This window comes from Tympanuchus pallidicinctus, unplaced genomic scaffold (genome assembly GCF_026119805.1).
Source record: "Tympanuchus pallidicinctus isolate F22 unplaced genomic scaffold, pur_lepc_1.0 scaffold1, whole genome shotgun sequence".
NCBI lineage: Eukaryota > Metazoa > Chordata > Aves > Galliformes > Phasianidae > Tympanuchus > Tympanuchus pallidicinctus.
The window spans coordinates 13,760,656-13,781,635 of NW_026294618.1; the positions used below are offsets into that span (position 1 = coordinate 13,760,656).

Here is a 20,980-nt window from a genome sequence, read left to right on the forward strand (position 1 = left end):
CTTGCACCCACCCCAATATCCACTGAGTGACAGGTTTAACAAGATTTATCCTTCTCTTTTGTCTAAAGCTACTGCCTTTAATCCAGCTACTTGAGAAGATTATGGTTTACAGATAGAAGGCCGCAGGATCTATGCTTGTATGGGGCTTGCCCAAGACTTGGCCACAATTCTCTACTTTACAAAAAGAAATGAAATTATTCTTTGGGAGCAAAAATAAAAATAAAAAAGGAAGAAAAAAAAAAACCACAAAAAACAGAGAGAGAAAAGTACATACAACTACCACCACCACCTTCTGACTTGTTCATATCCCACACAGCTTGAGAATTCATGCTCCAGCTTTCCAAGTCCATAGAATTACTCTACTTAAGCTCATCATTTACCCAACTGTTTCTTTCCTTTGTTTCCCACAAGTTTCCAAGATTTATCCTCCATCCATCAACTATCTTTTGAAGAACTTACCTTAAATGCATTTCCAACATTTTATGATGGAAAAACAAGCGAAGTGCTGATGATCAAACCAGAGGTGGTCTCAATTTTCCTACAGAGTCACTGAGGAGGTTGAAAGACACCAATAACAGAGTTCTGAGTCCAAACAGAGCACTGTCTATTAAAACAGATTAAAAAACAGATAAGAGATGTGTGTTTTGTTCCTGTAAGGTGCTGGACCTCTCTGCACTGTACAGGTTGACAGATGTACAGCCTGATGCTTTGAGTGTTAAAGTGAAGGCTGCCCATTTATGGCCTGTAATGAACCTTTTTTTTCTCTTTTCGTAAAAGGACACAGAATAAAAACACTGAACACAATGAAAACTCACAAGAATGACATTAATCAATCATGAAGAATAGCATTTATTCATAAGACCTGGAAAACGTATTACATGCCACTTGCCACCAAATTAGACAGTTCAGATAGCTTCAGTAAAATCAGTAGAATATTTACAATTACTCTCTCAACCAACAGAGAAACTTCTGAGCATTCTTTACTAAAGCAGTAAAAAAGCCTCATGTTTTAACTTTCTCTCAATAATGTGAGATACCCAAAAGCATATGTCCACAGACATACCTCTTTCCATCCCTTCCCTCCCCAGAATCAGAGCTGACAAAGCAGCTTTGTTTCAGACAGTGAAGGTCTCTGCTTGCTGTACGACTGCTGGCAGAAAGATCTGCTTTTGCAGATCCCACTGCTCTGTAACATCCCAGTGATTCAGCACGTTGCAAGGAAAACCTGACTCAAATGTACTCACTGAGTCTTCCCATAGTTTGCAAGCCTGCCAGGATCACGAGCGCCTTGTTTTCAGCATGCTGATCAGCAGCAATAGTGTAAGACTATCGAAAAGGCCTATCTTCTCATTTTGGAGAATGTGTTGAGAAATCAGTGGTCGTTCTATTTCTCTTTGGTACCTGCTCTAACTTAGGGTTGGAAAAGTACCTCTTCCAAAAGTAAAATCCCCTGCTACACGTTTTTAAGAACATATTTCTCCCTTTTTAAACATACCTACTAAAACCGGTTGGAATCTTCACAGTAAAAATTCAACTTTAGTCTATAAATTCTTCAGGACAGGTTAAAAGTAAGAAAGCATATTGTAGCATCATCAAAGCCTGATAACCACTGCAGACGGGTTTGGTTCAGTGCCTCACAGTGCACAGATGGGCTACAGTAAGAGCAGACTGCATACGGAGACTGGGCATCACTGCAGGAGCCTCTCTTGGAACAGAATTAACTCTCAGTCTCACTAATCTCCGTACCTTCCAGTTACTGCTGTTCCCAAAACAATATGTTCAGTGATGGAGAGCGCATGCTGAGAAAGAAGAACACGGTTGTTTTTGTTCTTACTGAAATAAAAACTGCCTGTATTGAAGTGACTACAGATACCCTGTATCAGGGGTGTGAATGTACTGCTCAAGTGCTGCAGTCTCAGCTGGATCCCTGACTTTGTTAAACTCATTTAGAAATACATTCTGAATTGGGCCTTTACCCAGATTTTCTCTATACTAAAATACAGGTACTTAACATCTGACTATTTGAGTTGCTTGCAAGAAAAAGAAGCACCTGGCACTGGCAGCAGATGTAGACAGAAGAGCAGATATGCTGCCACAAAGTTCTCTTGTATAATTTGTAGAGTTGAAGAAAATAATTGCTAATATGTAACCAGAAAGTACTGAAGTGACATGAGAACATATACATGTCTAAATACAAATACCTTGTTCATTTACTAAAAAAGATCCAGAGAAAAAGTGGGATCAGGGAAACTCGTCACAAATAATTAATAAAAGTGTGCTGCCTAAATTAAGTATCTTAACAGAATTGTTTCTATGAGAAAATAAGCGGAACTGCACTAAATCTTTCTAGAGACAAATACGAGGCTTAAGAGAGAGCGCTTCACAGAATCAGAATCATCTGAGTTGGAAAGAAGCCTTGAAAGCCATCTGGTTCCACTCCCTGCAATGCACAGGGACACCCACAGCTCCACCAGGTGCTCAGAGCCCCTCCAGCCTGACCTTGGGTGTCTCCAGGGATGGGGCATCCACCACCTCTCTGGGCAGCCTGTGCCAGTGCCTCACCACCCTGATGGTAAAACACCTTTTCCCCTACATCCAGATTAGATCTCCCCTTTCAACTTCTCCTCAGCTTTTTTCTGTTGTTTAACCATATCAGTTTCCTTTTCCCTTTTTTTTCTTTTCACACTGCATGCTGATGAGCATCTTCTAATCGGTCTTTTTAGTTCTCCTGTAGCGCAGGATTGTGGCCGTGACCCAGAGATTGAGAACGAGCATGGTTATGAAACGGATGAGAACTACAAAGGAAAAACAAACAACTCTCATTAAGCGTCATTCCAAAAAATCATCTGCGGTCATTTTCAGCAGATGCGTTTTTTGTCAACCTCTCCTGGTGCACAAATTGCTGCTTTCCTTTCAATGAGTTCCATGAGCACTTTTAGGAACCCAAATTCTCAAAGTAAATGCAGCGGAGAAGGGCACTGAAAGCACTCAGCGTTTGTGAGGGCTGTCTGAAAATAGCACACCTTTCTCCTGTGACAAGGCCAGCAGAGCCGCCCCATCCACACAGGTATTTGCACCTCACACAAACTCAGAGCCACAGATTCTGTGTCCTTTACAGTTGTGTGCATTGCTCATAATAAACAGATTATTCTCTGCTGCCATCTGTTCATTATAGGATGGCTTGGGTTGGAAGGGACCTCAAGGATCATGAAACTCCAACCCCTCTGCTACATGCAGGGCCACCAACCTCCCCATTTAATACCAGACCAGGCTGCCCAGGGCCCCATCCAACCTGGCCTTGAGCATCTCTAGGGATGGGGCATCCACGACCTATCTGCACAGCCTGTTCCAGCACCTCACCACTCTTACAGTCACAAATTTTCCCCTGATATCCAACCTAAATCTTTCCTCCCTCAACTTCAAACCATTTCCCATTGCCCGGCTGTTGTCAACCCTTTCAAAGAGTTGATTCCCTTCCTGTTTGTAGGCTCCCTTTAGGTACTGAAAGGCTGCAATGAGGTCACCCCGCAGCCTTCTTTTCTCCAGGCTGAACAAGCCCAGCTCCCTCAGCCTGTCTTCGTAGTGGAAGTGCTCCAGCCCCCGATAATCTTTGTGGCTCTCCTCTGGACCATCTCCAGCAGCTCCCTGTCTTTCTTGTACCGGGCAGTGGCTCAGACCTGGGCACAGTACCAGTACAGACAGGGCCTCACAAGGGCAGAATAGAGAGGGACGATCACCTCCCTGTCCCTCTGTTAGGCTGAGACTTTGGGGATACAGGAAATACAGCTGTCATATTTAATGATGGGGAATCTGACAACTTAGGAAAAGGCTCTGTTCTTCAGAACCATGATTAGATTGTCCCATTTTTTAAAATGAAAATGGTCACAGTGTCTCCACGTGTGGCACAATCACAGGCAAATGTAGCTTTGGTTCAGAAGTATTCCTTAAAAGTTCCCCGAGCAGCCATCAGGATCAGGATCCCTGAGTATGGATCAGGATAAACATCCCAACCTATTTAAGAGCTAGACATGAACTCAAATCACTTTCTGTTATGGCTGCACAGTGTGTTTGCTGCCATCTCTTTCACATTCCCAAGCTCACTGTGCTGCATTTTAAAACACAGCCTTAACCAGAGGCAGTTTACATTTGAAGGATTCAGTTTTATGGCAATTTCAAGAAAAGACAGTGCTTTTCTCCCTTCCCTCCTCCCCCCATTACACCTCTCTGGCTTCTAAGCAGCTGTGGGTGAGCTGGGCTTGATAGCTGACCTAGGTTACACTTCTACACCTGCACTTGGCCATTCTTTTGGTGATCCTGCATGGCCCCACCAACTCCTACCCATGCAGTAAGCGAGTGGGGTGAGAAGGAATAAGGAACTGAAGAGGGCATTTCCTTTTCCAGTGGAAGAGCCACTTTAACTGCTTGTAAAACTAGGCTGTCGAGGGCTGCTTAAAAAATCCACTCAGCTCTTGTTTCTGCTGGAGCATTAGCTCTGAATTGGAACAAAGATTCACCACATAAAGTACCACGTGATTTTGTTGTTGCCACCAGCTCTTGATTTTGAACCAGATATTGATAATACGTGCTGTACCTTTTTGATCTTTCAGTTTTGTCAGCATCAATCTTTTTCAAGGACAGTAAGAAGCCGTTAAACAAATTTTCTTCATAATTAAATTAGATGCAAATTATATTTTAAGCTTTTAGGATACAGTTAAAATCTACCAAAGCAGCTGTTCCCTGGAAAGGTAAGCCACTCCCATACTCACCTATCAGATCATTTGTAGTCATTACAGTCGTAAATATTCTTGCTGTAAATTGAAGGGATTGTTATTAGTGGATGAGACAGAACACGCTTACAACTTCCAAACACTGCTGAAGTCTGTGTTTTGCAACAGAGCATATCCTGGCATGAGAACACACATGGTATAAACACTTCTACTCTCAGTGCATCCACTCCTCACTGTTTTACCCTCAGCAATCAAGCTCTCACAGCTGAACGGCGCTGTACCAGAGGCCCTGCTTTAATTGGAAAGTCACTGATTGTGGTACAAAAATTCTGATTATCTCTACTTCCATGAACTGCAGGTGGTCAAAGGTCAGTGCTTCTTCAGTTCATCCCCTCCTGCTGCAGTTGATAGTGGGTTACACCCACAATCTTGTTGGTATGACTAAGCCATTGTAAGTGTTCACATGCATGCTTTCAGGTCTCTGCAAACATGAGCAATTAAGCTTCCCTCCCCACTACAAATCTAAACATTAAATACTTTGCATTTGCAGGAGGCTAAAACCATTTATAAAGACTACTGGCACTGCTCAGCTGACAGACCACAACTTCTACTGACTGACTTAAAACATCATTGGTTTCCCAGGTAATCAGATCCAGGAGCAGTATGTTTTATAGCTTGGATATACAAATTTTGTGAGGGCACTTCTAACATAGAACTGTTCATGGTGGCTGCTCAGCATTCTTGATACATTTTTTGTTTTTCTTTACTGAATGAAGCATTTAGACTTGGAGTTAAAGGTGTTCAGCATTAAAGCATGTACTTGTAAATGGCTTTTCAGAATTAGCACTCTTTGTCTACGTAATAGCAAAGCGTAGCACCTTTTCATGCTGGGTCACTGCTGATCAATTCCTAAGTGCCAGAACACTGAAATCTTTTCCTTATAAAGGCTCTCCCTTCAATCTCTTTATCTGCATCAGGTTCCATTAATTATTCTTGCACGTTTCCTAAATCAAAGTGGCACGGTGACCGAGCTGGTGTCAGCGAAGGCACCTGACTGACGGTGTGCCTCAGCAGGCAGCACCAAGTGAAACGGCAAGGGGCAAGATTTTTATCTATGGTTGGCCAAAGACCAACTGAAGGGATTAGGAGCAGACACGGCTTCATACCATGAGCCCCCATGGCTTACTTGCACAGGTGTACGCAGACATGCTCCAGGTCAAGGCGCTCACTTGTCCAGAATCTTTGCTCTGCCACAGGCACCGCAGCTGAGCCAGTTTACTCGCTGCACTGATGAGCGTGCACAGGTTCTGTAAAGCACAGAGAAAGAGAAGGAAGCTCTGCTGCTGCCATGTTGTTAGCCAAGTGTTTAGCATATGGCTGTTAGCACGTACCTTACTGGAAACACGAGCAGATTCTTCATTTAGGAGAAAAAAGTAATTTGCAACCTAAGAGTTACATCTCCTTAGCAAGGAACCACGAAGCACAAAATTAAAGTTGTCAGAAACAAGGTTCTGGTTTCTAAGGTACTGCTCAGGAAGAAGTTCAGGAAGCACAGATGCTATTGCTATTGGCAAATACTTGGCAGAGGATGATATAATAGGAGCTAAAGAAATAAAAAAGCTCCTCAACCTGCTCCATAAAACTGTTTATGGATGTTAGCTAAAATGAGACTGATCCAGTCTAAACAGTAAGGTTGATTCATGCCATCTGTTACCATTATGTCTGGCAAACAAAACCATAAAAGAATGAGAAAACTGAGAAGAATGTGTGGAAACTGAGTCCAATAGCTGGGAGAAAAGTAATGAAGGGGAAGGACTATTCAACCTGATGTCCTTCTAAGAGGGACTTTGCAAAAACCCTCCCTGTGGACTCCTGGGCCTTGCTTGGATTTCCCTTGCAAGGAAGCATTGCTAATTGGGCTTAGAAGCTTTATCCCTGTCTGTAGTACTTTTTACATCAGCAATTCCAGTCCACCTGGAATCTACTCTTAACTTTTTCTGCTCCAATATAAAAAAGTCAAGGGCCATCTTTAATCTACAATGAGAACTTTTCTTTGAAAACTCTAAGACTAAATAGAAACTATATATTGTGAAATACATAGCACCACACTACAAAAGCTTTGACTGATGCTCTGTTCTTTCCTTCTCGCATTAAAGATCTACTAACAGGGATGATGCCATCTAGACTGAAGAGACCAGCTCCATTCAACCTTCCTTGCTAGTTTTAATGTGACTCAGTGACAAGGTCACACCAGTAGATCTAACACTCATCCCAACACAGTCAACATAATTCTACCTCAGAACATAATTCTTCTCCTACAGTATTTTAAGTGTTATGTTTTGAAGCCACTCATGGAAGTGAAAGAAATAACTGTACTTGAAAACTGTTTTTTCTGAAAGTGAGACTAAGTGAGGAATTCTTCCAAGAACAAATATAAGTAGAGATTTCAATGATAAAGATTTCCAGAACAAGACAATTTCCTACATGGACATAATATCAAATAATCATGCAGCTCTTACCATGGCCAGGTCTATGATCCACCTCCGCAGTGTTAGCATGTACCAGCCCCCCCAGAACCTTACAGCACGTTAAGTTTCATAGCAATGAATGTTCTAGGATACCAAAGCTCTCTCTAGGGAATTAGATTTAGCATCCAGAAATAAGTTTTACAAGACTATACAATCTGGATAAAACATAAGAAGCACTAGTTGAAGCACTAAGTTCTCCTGTATTGCAGTCTTTGGTTGAAGAGCGCCTGAGTTTCTGAAGATCTGCTCCAATGCACAAGATGAGATTTAAGCCTAAATCTTATGCATTATTTAAAACAAGCACTCCTCGGCACAAGTACAATCAACATGGGTAGGAATTGAAGAAGGTTCACCATTTGCACCCTGCATCTCTAGCTAAGATGTATATTAAGAAGAGGTCGTACTCCTTATCAGCTGTGGGCCATAGCTATATGCATGGCTGCCTTCACACACAGATGTTACTGCACCCCAACAAATGACATGTGAATGTGGAATGCGTGCTGAGAGGCAGCTGGCTTAATATGAGTTGCAAAACAAATATGAGCACAAAACAAAGGATGACATAACTGTGCAAACAACTACCAAACAAGCAACGTAAACCAAACTGCTGGATTGCAAAGGATACGTGACTGCATAAAGCAAAGCTTGTTTCATGTTTCCACTGAAATGCAGAATAAGCAAAAGGAGAATGACATCTGAAATAAATAAAAGATTGCTTGTCAGCCAAAGGAAAGAAAGGGCCCAAATGCAGTTCTAGAAAAAGAGCTCCACTGGGCACCATGTCTACGGCCTCATTTCTTACAGGTTTGTCTCTCAAATTCAATCAATGTCCAAAACACTGCAAGCTCCAAAAGGATGCTTTTCTCAGAGTCTGGAGCATTTATAAGATTCCTCTCCAATATGGAGTAACCGTAATAAAGGATAAGCTTACACTGTAACTCCACTGCATGTCTATTAATCAGATCACTCTGCTCTACCTGATCATCTACTTTCATCAAACATACAAGAATTCAACTACATTTGAGCTATTCATTCCCGTTTCCTCCCAGCTCCAGCTAGAACTGGTCAATGGATTCATGTTACTGCAGTGCAGTATTCTACCTCCACCAGAGCTCTGGCCTGCTGGGAGAGCCCCATCTCATTTCCAAACCCCTGCTCCAAACAGATTACCTTGAGCGATGATGATGGGATATTCCAGGTATGACTGCAGAGGGTAATCATAATAAATCTGGTACCTCAGAAACACAACGAAGCTGGACAGAAAGACATAAAACAACATGACTGCATAAGGAGACACCACAGCTCCTTCATAACTTATTTTTTGTACTGTTTTTAATTATCTTTTGGTTGTGCCAAAAGGATCTGGATAGGCATAATGCTTTCAAACTGATCTAACAGACATGCACACCAAGTGCAAGCCTGATGGTGGAGTCTCCTTCTCTAGAGATGTTCAAGACCTGCCTGGATGCCTACCTGTGCGACCTGCTGTAGGGAACCTGCTTTGGCAGGGGGGTTGGACTCGATGATCTCTGGAGGTCCCTTCCAAACCCTACAATTCTGTGATTCTGTGATTATTCCATAGCCTATTGTTGTTATCCACAAGTAGAGTAAGACACAGAGAGCTTCTTGACGTACTTCTGTGTCACGGTGTGAAAGGCATAATTGCAGCTAGTGAGAAAAAACTACGGGCTTCAAGACCTTGAAGCTATCTTCTCTTTTCAGTTACCTTGGCACCTTGTGATAACTCTGATTTATTTATGTCCGTAGATCCATCTGTAAATTAAACATGTCTTACAGGAGTAAAAAATGCCTTCGAAGCCATCCAGACTACACCAGTATAAGATTGCCCCATGTAGCTGAATAGTCAACTGAGAGCCTGCCCTCAAGTGCACCAAGCAATGGTAAATGTTCCTGCTGCTCCACAACAAAATATCTAAAAGGATGCTGTAATCACACATTCTTTACTTTCTTCAATCATCATGCAAGTCCACAGAGTCCAACAGACATTTCCAAGCTGTAGAGTCTGCAGAGAAAGACTAGTGGAGAAAAAATGGTGGTTTACAGCACACAAACATGGTTTAAGGAACTTCCTGCCTGGTGGAATCAGAATCCGTAGAGTTGGAAGAGACCTCTGAGGGCCACCTAATCCAACTCCCTTGCGATCAACAGAGGCACCACAGCTAAATCAGGTCGCCCAAGGCCTGATTCAACCTCGCCTTGAAAGTCTCCAGGGACGGGGCATCAACCACATCTCTGGACAAACTGTTTCAGCGCTTCACCACCCTCACTGCAGAAGACGCTTTTCTTACATGTAACCTAACCTACTCTCTCTGAGGTTGAAGCCATTTCCTTACATACAACCTAAATCTATGCTCTCTGAGCATGAAGCCATTTCCCCTTGCTCTATCACCACAGATCCTGCTGAAGAGTCTGTCCCATTCTTTCCTGTAGTTCCTGTTTAGATGAAAGCAGGTAACAGTCTTTTGCAATATTCAGGATTAAAGCAGCTAAATTCTTTTAAGAACTTCCTCTAAGCCATATTTGTTCTAAACTCAGATACACCCCTTTCCACCACCATCATTCTTCACATTGCTCCTCAGTCCATTCTGAGTGCATTCTGGCTCTGCAGAACCATCCCAGAACCTGAGAACAGAAAGCACTCTGTGGCTGGACCCACTATGGGTTGCAGAATGAAGAGTGCTACTACATAAACAATCCCAATAAATCTTTCAAAACAGCATCACTGAAACCCCTTCAATATACTTTTGTCCTCAACACGGTTTGAAAAAGCCTGTAATCTTCTGAAGGACTGATTACATTCTGTCTGTATGGATGAGAGAATCCTGTCTGACTGGCACAGGTACCTGCACAACCAGCACACGCACCACGGAGAACCCAAGTACCACAGGATCACAGGACGGTTGGGTTGGAAGGGACCTCACAGCCCACCTGCCCAACCCCTGCCGTGGGCTGGCTGCCTCGCACCAGCTCAGGCTGCCCAGCGCCCACCCAACCCGGCATCGAGCAGCTGCAGGGATGGAGCACCCACAGCTCTCCGGGCAGCTGGGCCAGGAGCTCACCGCCCTACGAGCAAAGCATTTCTTCTCATCGGCCAACCCAAATCTGCCCTCTGTTAGCTTAAAGCACTTCCCCCTCGTGCTGTCACTCCCAGATCCCGGCACACCGCCTTACCCCACCAGCTCCAGCACGAGGCTGCCCAGGCTGAGCCCCCGCGCCGACCCTGCCGCCAGCACGGCCGCCAGCTGCGGCAGCTTGATGACGGCGCACACCGCCCAGGTGCTCCAGTGCGCCACATCCAGCAGGGCCGCCGCCATGATGCCCCGACCCGCAGCGCGGAAGGCGGCGTGGCGGGAGGGGCGGGAGTCTGCCAGGCCCGGCCCCGCCCGGCCTCTGTGGAGCGCTCGCGGCCGCCCTGTCACGGCGGAATGCGGAAGGGCTTTACATCGCAGTTCAGCTGTATTCATCGCGCTTGAGTCTCTGAGGCGCAGTAGTTCATCTCATAGCGAATTGGTATTCTAATCTCCGGGTTAGCATAAAAGAAGTCCCATGACTGGAAGGAGGCTGTGGATGACCCGTCCCTGGAGGCATTCAAGATAGGGATGTGGCTTTGGGCAGCCTGGTCTGCTGGTTGGTGACCCTGCACACAGCAGGGGGTTGGAACTCGATGGTCGTTGTGGTCCTTTTCAACCCAGGCCGTTCTGTGATTCTATGACTATGAAAAAGCCAAGCCTGCTACCTATGACTGACTAACTCCATGCATCTGTGCAGGCTGGGGCCAACAGTCCAATAGATTCCTGTATTCTTGACATCTGAGGTTGTGTTGTACAAGCGTGCAGTTCATGAATATAAAAGAAATGCTTAATGCTGCATGTAGGTCATAAGTTAGATGTGCAGTACATTATATACATTTGTGGCAAACTGAAAACATGGCAGTGTTTATGTAAGGTTTACTTGATGTTAGGAAGAACACGCATTACAAGATGAATGAGAGCACTGTAAGGCAAGAAAAAAAAAGAAAATAACCACCCTGTTAACTCAGTGTGCACTCTGTGAAATGGCTCATTGAGCTAATTGAAGGTCTGAAGGCTGCTCTGGGTAATGGCATGTTATGTGAAATAATACGGTTAGCCAAAAAGAAGTACCAGAAGAGCCTAACATACCAGAACTGCCCCCCTTACACACCCACTTAGAAGCTTAATGCAAAAGCTGTCTTTTCAGTTCCTTTGGCTTTTAAGAGAGAAAATCATGCAGCTATTACAAAGCATTGGGATAGTTACCATTGGTTCTACCCTGCACTGTTTAGTTTGTTTCTCATTTGCAGCAATACCTGTATCTGAGAGTTGCTGCATATGTGCATTTGTTAATTCACAGACAGTATATCCAGTAAAGATGGGTAATCATTACTAACTGGGAAAAGCAGACAGTTTGAAGTGATCTATCAAAATCGTAGAGTGAAACCAAATCTCGTAACGTTTACAGCTTCTGTATTTGGAGATTATTTTTTATTGCAATTTATTGGTGCCAAATGAGAGGTTCTTGCTGGCATTCCCTGGGAAGCCAATGAAAAGACATTTGCAGCAGTTTTGCTCCACCAACCTGGCATAAAGGTGATAGGCTGAGGTGAGGCTTTAATCCCAGATTCTTGGAAATTCCATTTCTAAGTAATGGTGGTTTTGTGGGTACATGCAACTTCTGAAAGAGGCTTTGAAAAGGTTACAGGATGACATCAGTCTGTGGCATCTGTCCTTCCTGAGACAGAGGAGGGCTGTGGGCAGGGCTGTAATGTACAGAACCAAGTGCCTCTTCAGTGCTTGGCAGCGGTTCTGAGTTTCTTGGAAAAGCATCTGGTTTCAAAGAATTAATCCAACCAAACGTGGAGGTTTCTGAACAGGGCAAAACAAGAGCTCACTTGGATTCAGAGTAGCAACTATAGCTTTTAAGACAGATACTCTACTTCAGGAAGGTCGTCAAGGTTTTGCTGGTTTCTATCTGAGCAGGGTTTAGCAAAAGCAGTTTGAGGCCCTAACAAATTATTATTCGTTTCAAAACCCAGCAGTCAAAGAAAGTAAGCAAATAAACGAAAGACAAACAAACAAACACAAATCCATATAAAACAAAACAAAACAAAACCTACCCCACTTCTTGTGAAGAAGAAAATTATCTGCGTTAAGATGAACATATACTCTGGAAATGTTGTTCTACAGGGTGTTCTTGAAGGCAAAAGGCAAAAAAAAAAAGGGAAAAATGTGAATGTGCATGTATGTATGCAATATGTCGTTTATGTATTATATGTATTATATGTATTATATTATATTTATGTATTATACATTGTATTAGAAATATATCGGTGCCTGGACCTGGCCTCTTGTCCATCTAACTGTCTGTACATAATTGCTTTTTTCTTTTTGTGTTGTAGGAATCTTACTGTTCTTGTAATTTGCACCATGTTGCAATGTTCTTTGTAGGAAAACCCACTTAACTGCTGGTGTAGAATAATGCAAAGTTCAGGAAGCAGTTTTAAATACAGTTTCAAAAAAAACATGGTTGGAATCACCAGTCTTCTAGAATAAAAAGCTTTATAGTTAAGATGCCATATGGGAGCTGTGTACAAAGACTACTCTAAGAGTATAAGAAAGACAGGTTTATATGAGCTTACATATGTTTTGTTATAAAATATAATCCATTTCACACATTTTTATTATGAGAAGAGCTTGAAATGAGAACATGCAAGACTTGGAGGCACTGGGAACAATCCTTAATAGAGAAAGCCATCTATCTAACTACAGAATTAAATTCAAATTCCTACCCACTTGTGCTCTTTAGCTGAAAGAAATACAGAGAATGAATTATCTAAACACAGATAATCTCTTTTTTGAGATCTGGCAGCAAAAGGAAAAAAAAAAAAACCTCTTGTAAAACCATGAAGCATGAGTGATACATCATAAAAACTCTTCACAAGAAGCTTACAGCACAGTTTAGTATCTGTACAATCTCTTTAATAAATGGAGTTTCCACTGGTCATTTACAGATTTAAGTGCTGCTGTCATCCATTCTTTCTGAGAGACTTTGCTTATGTAAATAAAGATTTGTTGGTGAAATTAATTCTGGTAAGAGAAGAATGATGGCTAAACTTGGGAAGAAAATTAATTCTGGAGAATACCTGTTTATTGCTTTCTGCTTACAGGTTCTGTGGCAGTTTTGGTTGGCTCTTCAGCTGCTTCCAGCTGTGTTTTCTGAAGGTTGCTGTATGCAGTAGGGAGAGGCAGAGTAACTTCAGAATGATCCAGCTGGTGCCAGAGGAGGGCTAACAGCAGTAGCATAAAGGAATTTTAATTTCAAAGGAACAGGTAGTAACTGAACAAAATACGTGTTCATGTTGGGAAACTTTTGTTCTATGAACAGTTGTTTTCTTGTTGGAGATATTACAGTGTCAACTGCTTAGATTTCAGCAGGAAATGCGAGTGAGTTCTGAGGGTGGGAGGAGCTGCTGCTATGCAGGTTGTTGCCCGCCAGTATTCCAGCAGCATTTCAATTGGCTTTATCACCAAGTCAAGGTGTGAACTTACTTTCACTACAGACTAGGCAGTAAGGATGGATTTCAGAGGGGCTCTGATTAAAAAAGGCACCTCTGGATGCAGTGAAAAGCGTTACCTGTGGCAGCCAGTAGAAGACTAAAGATGTGTGCTCATCTGGATTTTTGAGATGTGGTCCATTCCAATCTGACCCAACTGATGTGAATTTTAATTCTTTTTGAATATGTTTTAAAAAGATGTTTTTTGTGATTCCAGCAACTCCAGTGTCGATCAGATAACAGATGAAAAATGCTTCAGTTACACAGTTTATACATTAACAGGCAAGCCATGTTAAATATGTCATTCCTGTTGGCTGTTTGTGTTTAACGTTCAAAGGTACAGCATTAATTCTGTAGTTAGATAGATGGCTTTCTCTTTTAAGGATTGCCCAGCCTCTCTCAGTGCAGCATTAGCCTTACCACTACCTTCTGTTATAGCAAACACGATTCTTCCTTCTGCAAGTTTAGACTGTTATTTTGAATATTGTCTGCCATGCACATGAAATACAAACAGCTGCATTTCTCACTCCCTGAGTTATGTGTGTATCTGAAGACTGCTATCCTGTTCCTGTTCTCTTTTTATTTTTTCAGGTTAAGCTGTTTAATGTTTCCTCATGGCCGAACTTCCCAGTACTCCATTTACAGTCTTTGCTTCTCAAGGCTCCTTAGTGGCCCACGTCTTCTGAGCAGGGCCTTCCATGTTTTGCCCAAAACTGGAAGAAACACTTCAGCTGAAGCAGTGCCAGTGCTGAGAGGAAGGGTGAAGTTGTGCAGTGCTGTGACCATCCTCCGTCCTGTGCAATCCATTGTGCAGGGCCTCTCTGGGAGAAGGATTCTCCGGATTCATACAGAGCAAACAGAGTTGAGAACCTGGAACTATTTAATGCCCTTTGAAATTAGAAATGAATTGTGCATTACTGTTGCTGCAACGGTGTCCTTTGCAGTGGATTACTTGGTGGGAAGTGAGTGCCATCTGCAGGTTAGAAAACATGGAGCTTACTATGTTCCCACTAGATGTATTTGAAATAAAAACAGTTCCTGCTGCAGCTTTCTTCTCTTAGAAGAAATCAGAAGGCATTTTAGCTCAGCAAGATTTTTTTTTTTTTTTTGGAAAGTGTAGGTTTCCTTTTTCTGTGTCTGCACATAAAATGGCATCAGTCCTTGCATGGATTGCTTTTGTGATGCCATTTTATTTCTTCTCTAGATACCTCAGTTGTTATCCTGAAAGCCGTAATCCTCTGGTTCTCAGCTACTCAGGAAGCCATGAGGTGAACTTCTCACTGCTATGGCTTCAGTGAGCGGGATATTCTTTAACTGTTTGTTTGGGCTTTTTTTTGTTGTTGTTTTTTTTTTCTAGAGATCACTTGGATGTTGACAGTGATCACACTGTTCCAGTCCACCTCTTCTGCTTTTGAACTGCCTTCAGCTGCTGGTTAAACCTCAAAAACAGACTCAGTTGTGAAGCATGAGGAAACAGCACTCCACGTTACTCAGCACTGGTGAGGCCATACTTTGAGTAGTGAGGTGTGGGTCATTGGCCTCTTCTCCCAGGTAACCATTGTTAGGACAAGAGGTAATGGCTTTAAGTTCCACCAGGAGAAGTTCAGGTTGGATATCAGGAAAAATTTATTCTCAGAAAGAGTGTGAGGCTGCCCAGGGAGGTGGTGGAATCACCAACCCTGAAGTGTCCAAGGAATGTGGAGATGTGGCACTGAGGGACGCGGTCAGTGGGCACAGTGGGGATGGGTTGGTGGCTGCATGAGATGATCTTAGTGGTCTTTTCCAGCCTTAATGATGCCATGAATCTATGATTTCTCCTCAGTCCACTGAGTTCCTGTTGTACCAAGGTTAATGGCTTCTGTGCTGGTTTTCAGCAAGGGCTGAACATGATTCTACAGACACTACCTACAGCCTATGGAGGCAGGTATTGTGTGTACATTCCCCATGCTCTGCTGATTAATGTTGTTTTCCTACAAAACAACAGATCACAAACAAGCTTTGCATTGAGATGCATTAGTAACAGGCTGTAAGTACTGTGTCCATTTAGCCTTATGATGGTTTCCCTGGGCAACCACAGATTCTAGGAGCTACAGGCCTGTTAAAATCAAGAATGGTGATAATTAGAATATAACCTGGTAACCTGGCTGAGCGTGGCTCAGGTTTCTGAGCTGGCATGCGTTCAGAGCAAAATGTAAAAAGCCTGCTTTCTGATCATGGTTTTCCATCAGCTAAAAAAAAAAAAAAAAAAAAAAAAAAAGGAATTTGAAAGCAAAGGGGAGAAACAGCAAGTCCAAAGAAATAAAAATGAAAGCCAGTCTGAAAAAAAAATTGGCTTCTTTCCCTCAGCAGGGAGGCTTGAAAATGTGCATAACACATCTTGCTTGCCTTCAATTTCACTCTTGGAACAAGCTTAAACATGCAAGTGACAAGCTGGTGAATCCTTGGCTAAATAGATGAAATGCAACAACCTACTGCATTGTATTGCACTGACTTTCAGTCAGTGTAATTTGTGGTGCAGCTCATCTGAGCTGATCTCCAGTAATTGTTTCTTTTCAGGAGGTAAAAATTCAGGAAGAAATTGCCCTTTGGCTCTAAACTTACTCTTTCTGATGTTAGTAGCAATGTTACAGTGGCCTTGCATAGGAAAATGGATGGGATCCATGGTCTTGACTCACTGTATATGACCCAGTTACCACAAATCTGAAGAGGATTGTCTCCTTAGGCATTGCTTGGTGGCATACGTCTTTGCTCTTGAAAAAGTTCCATGCTGGACAGCATTATTGATCTCTGATGGAAGATGAGGAATTTGTTACCTGCTATTTTCAATCTGAAAGAAGTCTGTTAGCTAGATCTCTTTCACTTGCTTTGTTACTGGTATTTTTACTTGAAGCATTAGGAAAGCTGGAGGTCATCTTCAAGTTTCCTCTTTTGTGCTCCCCTGCTGAAGAGGTAATCCATGTTTATCAGCATCTTGCCAAGTTCAGTATTCATCCTGCTGCCAATGTTCTGGTTGGTGGAATTGGGAACTGTGTTTGAAAACACAGAGATATAGTCTGGTAGAGGCTTCTGTTCCTTTTTGTTACCCTGGATGAAACAAAGACCATTAATGCTGAAGTTTTTGGGGTTGCATCCTTTGCTTCTGAAAATTCAGATTACTGAGATTATTTAGTGACATCAGCTCTTTTGCTTTTTGAAAATTAAGTTGTAAGCATGTAATACTGAATGCACATGAAAGTATTGCAGAAGTACAGTGAAAAGTTTTCCTATTATTTTTCATGGGAATAAAATAATAGCACAGGGAAATGAATAATTTTTAAATATGTTGCTTAAAATGTCAGGAGAGAAAGAATTTAGCCTGCTCTGGAGTGCTTGTGATGTGGGAGGTTTTTCATTTTGTTTTCAGTAGTGACTTGGATTTTAGTATGACATTATCTTACACTTTTTTTTTTCTTTTTTCTTTTTTTTTTCCCCTAAGCTGGTTCTTCTAGCACTTTTCTCTGCATGAAGTTATTAACACTGAAGTAGATTGAAGGTATGCACAAGCTCTATTTCTTTATGGAAGATGAATGGCACCTCAGCTCCCTTTTGTTTTCCTAAAGATTTAAGTCTTAAAACATTTGCCAGTTATGCCTAAATATGCTCCATTTAAAATATTAGTGTCTTTCAAAGTGATGCAAGCTAAAAAGAGCCTGGATTACAGTTAAGTATTTGTTTGAAACTTACCATTTGGTCATAGTCCTTTAGGAAACTCCAGTTCTGGTACCTTGGAATAGAAGTAAAAATTGCAGTTTAAAATCTTTTGTCTTTGTTGCTCCCTATTTTATTCATCTTGCTATGTTGAGCACTGTATGAGTATGCCAGGTTTGGATGTCCCTATAACTGCTGGTTACTGAGAAATGTTTGGGTCTCTGCCATTTGCTTGTATCCACTTTAGGTCAGACAACAAATTCATAGCAAGCTTTCCCCATCATTGTTTTTGTGATGGGGATGAGGAGCCAAAGGACTGCAGCCCTGGAGGCTGTAGCCTGTGTAGCCTGCCATAGGCAGCTGTGCTGGCTTTAGACATCTGAGTTCGTCTATGTAGCCAAGGATGGAGAGCAGGGCAATGCATTAGCTGTGTAATGTATTTCCCTCAGTACACATGACACTTTGCACTGACATCCATGACTGTGAACCCTAAAAGACACGTGCAGATGTAGCATGCCTCCTGTTGCCTTTGCTGCAGAATGGGCGTGGAGGATCTGGGCCCACTGGAAAAGGGCCTGAGTATGCAACTGAGGGAGAGCAGCATTGCAACCATAGCTCAGGCTTTGTGTGAGCCAGAGTCCAGGCTTCAGCGCTGCCCTCGGGCAATAAGAGCCAGACAACAAAGCAGGCATTGGAGAAACCCAAACTATTATCTCTATTTCCTCCAGAGGACTGAGGAGGACAGGAGTTTTCAGATGGTTTCTTTTCCCTTGTTAAAATCATCCTAAAAGTGGTGTGCTTCATTCTCTGCCTTCTCCTTTTGTCTGCTTGGCTAGTGCATAGCCAGTGCATAGGCAGAACTGGAGCTGTTTTTACTTTTACCAAAAATATCCTTCTAAGAAGCATGTCTGTGTTGTGTACTGAAGTACGAACAGAAGCACTTCACAAGTTATGTGGCAGAGACAGAGAGGATCCTAATTTCTGGCTCTTTCAGGTAACTGGTGAATACATGTATCCATACTGTTCTTTCTGCTGAAGCACTGAAATAATGGGATTTTCCTGTCTTCATGTGGCTTGTGGGGTATGTTCAGGAGATTTACAGACTGGGACTCCAGAATCATGTTTTGGCAGAACACTCTGTTCAACTTCCATTTCCAAGAATATGAGAAGTGGCGATAATATCAGTGTGTCTGCAATAAATTATAAAGGTTGGCACATTCATATTGTCATTGTGGAGATCCCTATAAAGCTAAAACACATAAAGCATGCATTTCTTTGCATCTCTTTTTCAGCTTCCTCAGTGTGCCAGGAGTTATTGGCATATATTTTGCCCAGTAAAGAAGAACAGAGTTAATATAGCATTAGAATCTTTCTGATGCTAAAGTGGTAGGTTCTGATCCAAGGACCCAGCAGAAGAAAACTTTGCTTGATAGTATAGACTTCAGATGAAGCCCTAGGATATCAGGGAGCATCAGTTATACTGCCAGGATGAGCAGAGGACAGGTGAATTATCACAGAATGACAGAATGGCCTGAGTTGGAAGGGATCTCAAGGATCTCCAACCCCCCTGCCACAGGCAGGGCCACCAACCTCCCCATTTAATACCAGACCAGGCTGCCCAGGGCCCCATCCAACCTGGCCTTGAACACCTCCAGGGATGGGGCATCCACAACCTATCTGCACAGCCTGTTCCAGCACCTCACCACTCTTACAGTCACAAATTTTCCCCTGATATCCAACCTAAATCTTTCCTCCCTCAACTTCAAACTATTTCCCGTTGCCCGGCTGTTGTCAACCCTTTCAAAGAGTTGATTCCCCTCCTGTTTGTAGGCTCCCTTTAGGTACTGAAAAGCTGCAATGAGGTCACCCCGCAGCCTTCTTTTCTCCAGGCTGAACAAGCCCAGCTCCCTCAGCCTGTCTTTGTAGTGGAAGTGCTCCAGTCCCCCTGATCATCTTTGTGGCCCTCCTCTGGGCCATCTCCAGCAGCTATTTGACAAAATTGGAACAAATAACTTACCAGATTTTTCTTCCTCTTCGTTCAGCCTCCACAGACTCCCTCCAGACCTTATCCTGCTGTACTTGGTCCTGCTGCAGAGCTGCCTGCTCCTCTGTTCTGGACCTAGCAGCCAGATGTGCTCTTCCAAGCCAGATGCTGCCACGAGACAGAGGTGGAGCTGAGGCTGATTGCCCCAGAGCTGTGTTTGCTGGATGCCAAGAACCAGTCAAGGTGTTCCTGCCGAATCCAGTACCTTTTTCCAGCATGTCCATTTTGACACTCATAACAGATCTACTGAAACTTTAGGAAGGTTAAACCTGCTATTGTTTCTGCTTTCAGAGCTCCTCCTCTCCCAACATTTCTTTCAGCTGCAGATTTGGACTGCTTTAAGAAAATGAGTGTGCACACCAGCACACACTGACAGGCAGTGCTCAGCGCTGTTTTGCTTCCATGTTATTTAATGATCATTTCCTACTGCTTCGTGTTGCTTCATTGCACGAAGGCTGAACAAGTTTCTGTGGTAACAACAATTTTGTAAGAAACACTTGTTACATCAGCTTCCAGCTGTAAGCAGCAAGCACAGGAAGATGATGTGTGCTGCTTGCAGCTGAGACCACCTTATGTTCAAAATCGGCGGAACAGCAAAGCCTGGTTTAATGCAAAGCATGCACTGGGACTGCTGCTGACTTTGTCAGGAGTTTTGTTGGAGCTGAGTGGCAGAAGCAAAACCTCCAGAAAGCTTCGGCTTTCCCTGATATGTTTACTGTCTCCATTGGAAACCAGGCTGGCTTGTGAATATTCACCAGAAAGGGAGCAGAAACCCACTGCAGGCAGCTGCTGAGGCCTTGGACTCTGTTTGGGGCAGAGCTCTTTTGTTTGAAAGAAGATATTTCAATGCAACTGCGCTCTTAAAGCTCCTTATTCTCAGATTTAAAAAATTGCATCCAAAGATCATAAGAAGTCTTTTTAAAGTACTCAGAGATTTCTCCAGAAGGTATTAAGCAACTATGGGAAGCACTTTTTAATTAACTTTCAGGAACTATTAGCATAAAATAGTTAAATCAAAGTGAGAATTTTCTAAGCAGTGTTTGAAATATCAGTTTGTCAGCCTTACAGTCAGCCTGCTGCTGTTTGTGGTATTAAGTCACTTCCTCAAGTATTGGTGACTTGCAGGAAAATGAGGCATTTTAAGTATAAATTTCCTCTTCAATTCTCGACTGACTTGTTTCTAAGTCATGGGAAGCAGCTCCAGATGAATTCTAGCCTTGTGCTCCATCTTTCTAGCAAATGCTAATCTGTTTTTTTAGGGATTTAGTTTTCTTTTTTATTTTTCTTTTTTGGAAATGTGCTTACTTGGGGCTATTGGGAAATACACGCTGAATTTGGCAAAGAAGTAATATATTTTTAAATAGCTGTAACTGTGCAACAATCCAAACATTTCATGTAGACA

The 20,980-nt window shown here is 42.7% G+C and overlaps 2 protein-coding genes across 2 annotated transcripts; both read right to left on the reverse strand.

Annotated features, from left to right (window-relative positions):
- Positions 1–829: 829 nt before the first annotated feature.
- On the reverse strand, positions 830–10,621 carry SLC66A3 (solute carrier family 66 member 3). Its single transcript, XM_052690143.1, has 7 exons — positions 10,448–10,621; positions 8,426–8,508; positions 7,881–7,950; positions 7,247–7,304; positions 5,914–6,034; positions 4,767–4,808; positions 830–2,795 (listed from the first exon to the last, which is right to left on the reverse strand). The coding sequence occupies exons 1-7, from the start codon at positions 10,588–10,590 to the stop codon at positions 2,707–2,709; spliced, it is 606 nt and encodes a 201-aa protein (XP_052546103.1). The 5' UTR covers positions 10,591–10,621; the 3' UTR covers positions 830–2,706.
- Positions 10,622–13,967: 3,346 nt separating this feature from the next.
- Positions 13,968–20,260, reverse strand: CUNH2orf50 (chromosome unknown C2orf50 homolog). Its single transcript, XM_052690158.1, has 3 exons — positions 19,552–20,260; positions 17,571–17,610; positions 13,968–16,931 (listed from the first exon to the last, which is right to left on the reverse strand). Exons 1-3 carry the CDS (start codon positions 19,812–19,814, stop codon positions 16,740–16,742), a joined length of 495 nt encoding a protein of 164 aa, XP_052546118.1. The 5' UTR covers positions 19,815–20,260; the 3' UTR covers positions 13,968–16,739.
- Positions 20,261–20,980: the final 720 nt, after the last annotated feature.

Excerpts from the sequence above, each read along its gene's own strand:
- SLC66A3 (XM_052690143.1), bottom strand. The coding sequence starts at position 10,590 with ATGGCGGCGGCCCTGCTGGATGTGGCGCACTGGAGCACCTGGGCGGTG. Across the intron at positions 8,509-10,447 it reads CTCGTGCTGGAGCTGGTGGG|CTTCGTTGTGTTTCTGAGGT; the intron begins GTAAGGCGGTGT and ends CTTTCTGTCCAG. Across the intron at positions 4,809-5,913 it reads GTCTGCGTACACCTGTGCAA|CAAGAATATTTACGACTGTA; the intron begins GTAAGCCATGGG and ends TTCAATTTACAG.
- CUNH2orf50 (XM_052690158.1), bottom strand. The coding sequence starts at position 19,814 with ATGAGTGTCAAAATGGACATGCTGGAAAAAGGTACTGGATTCGGCAGG. Across the intron at positions 17,611-19,551 it reads CGAAGAGGAAGAAAAATCTG|GTACCAGAACTGGAGTTTCC; the intron begins GTAAGTTATTTG and ends TTCTATTCCAAG. Across the intron at positions 16,932-17,570 it reads TAAAGGACTATGACCAAATG|GGTAACAAAAAGGAACAGAA; the intron begins GTAAGTTTCAAA and ends TGTTTCATCCAG.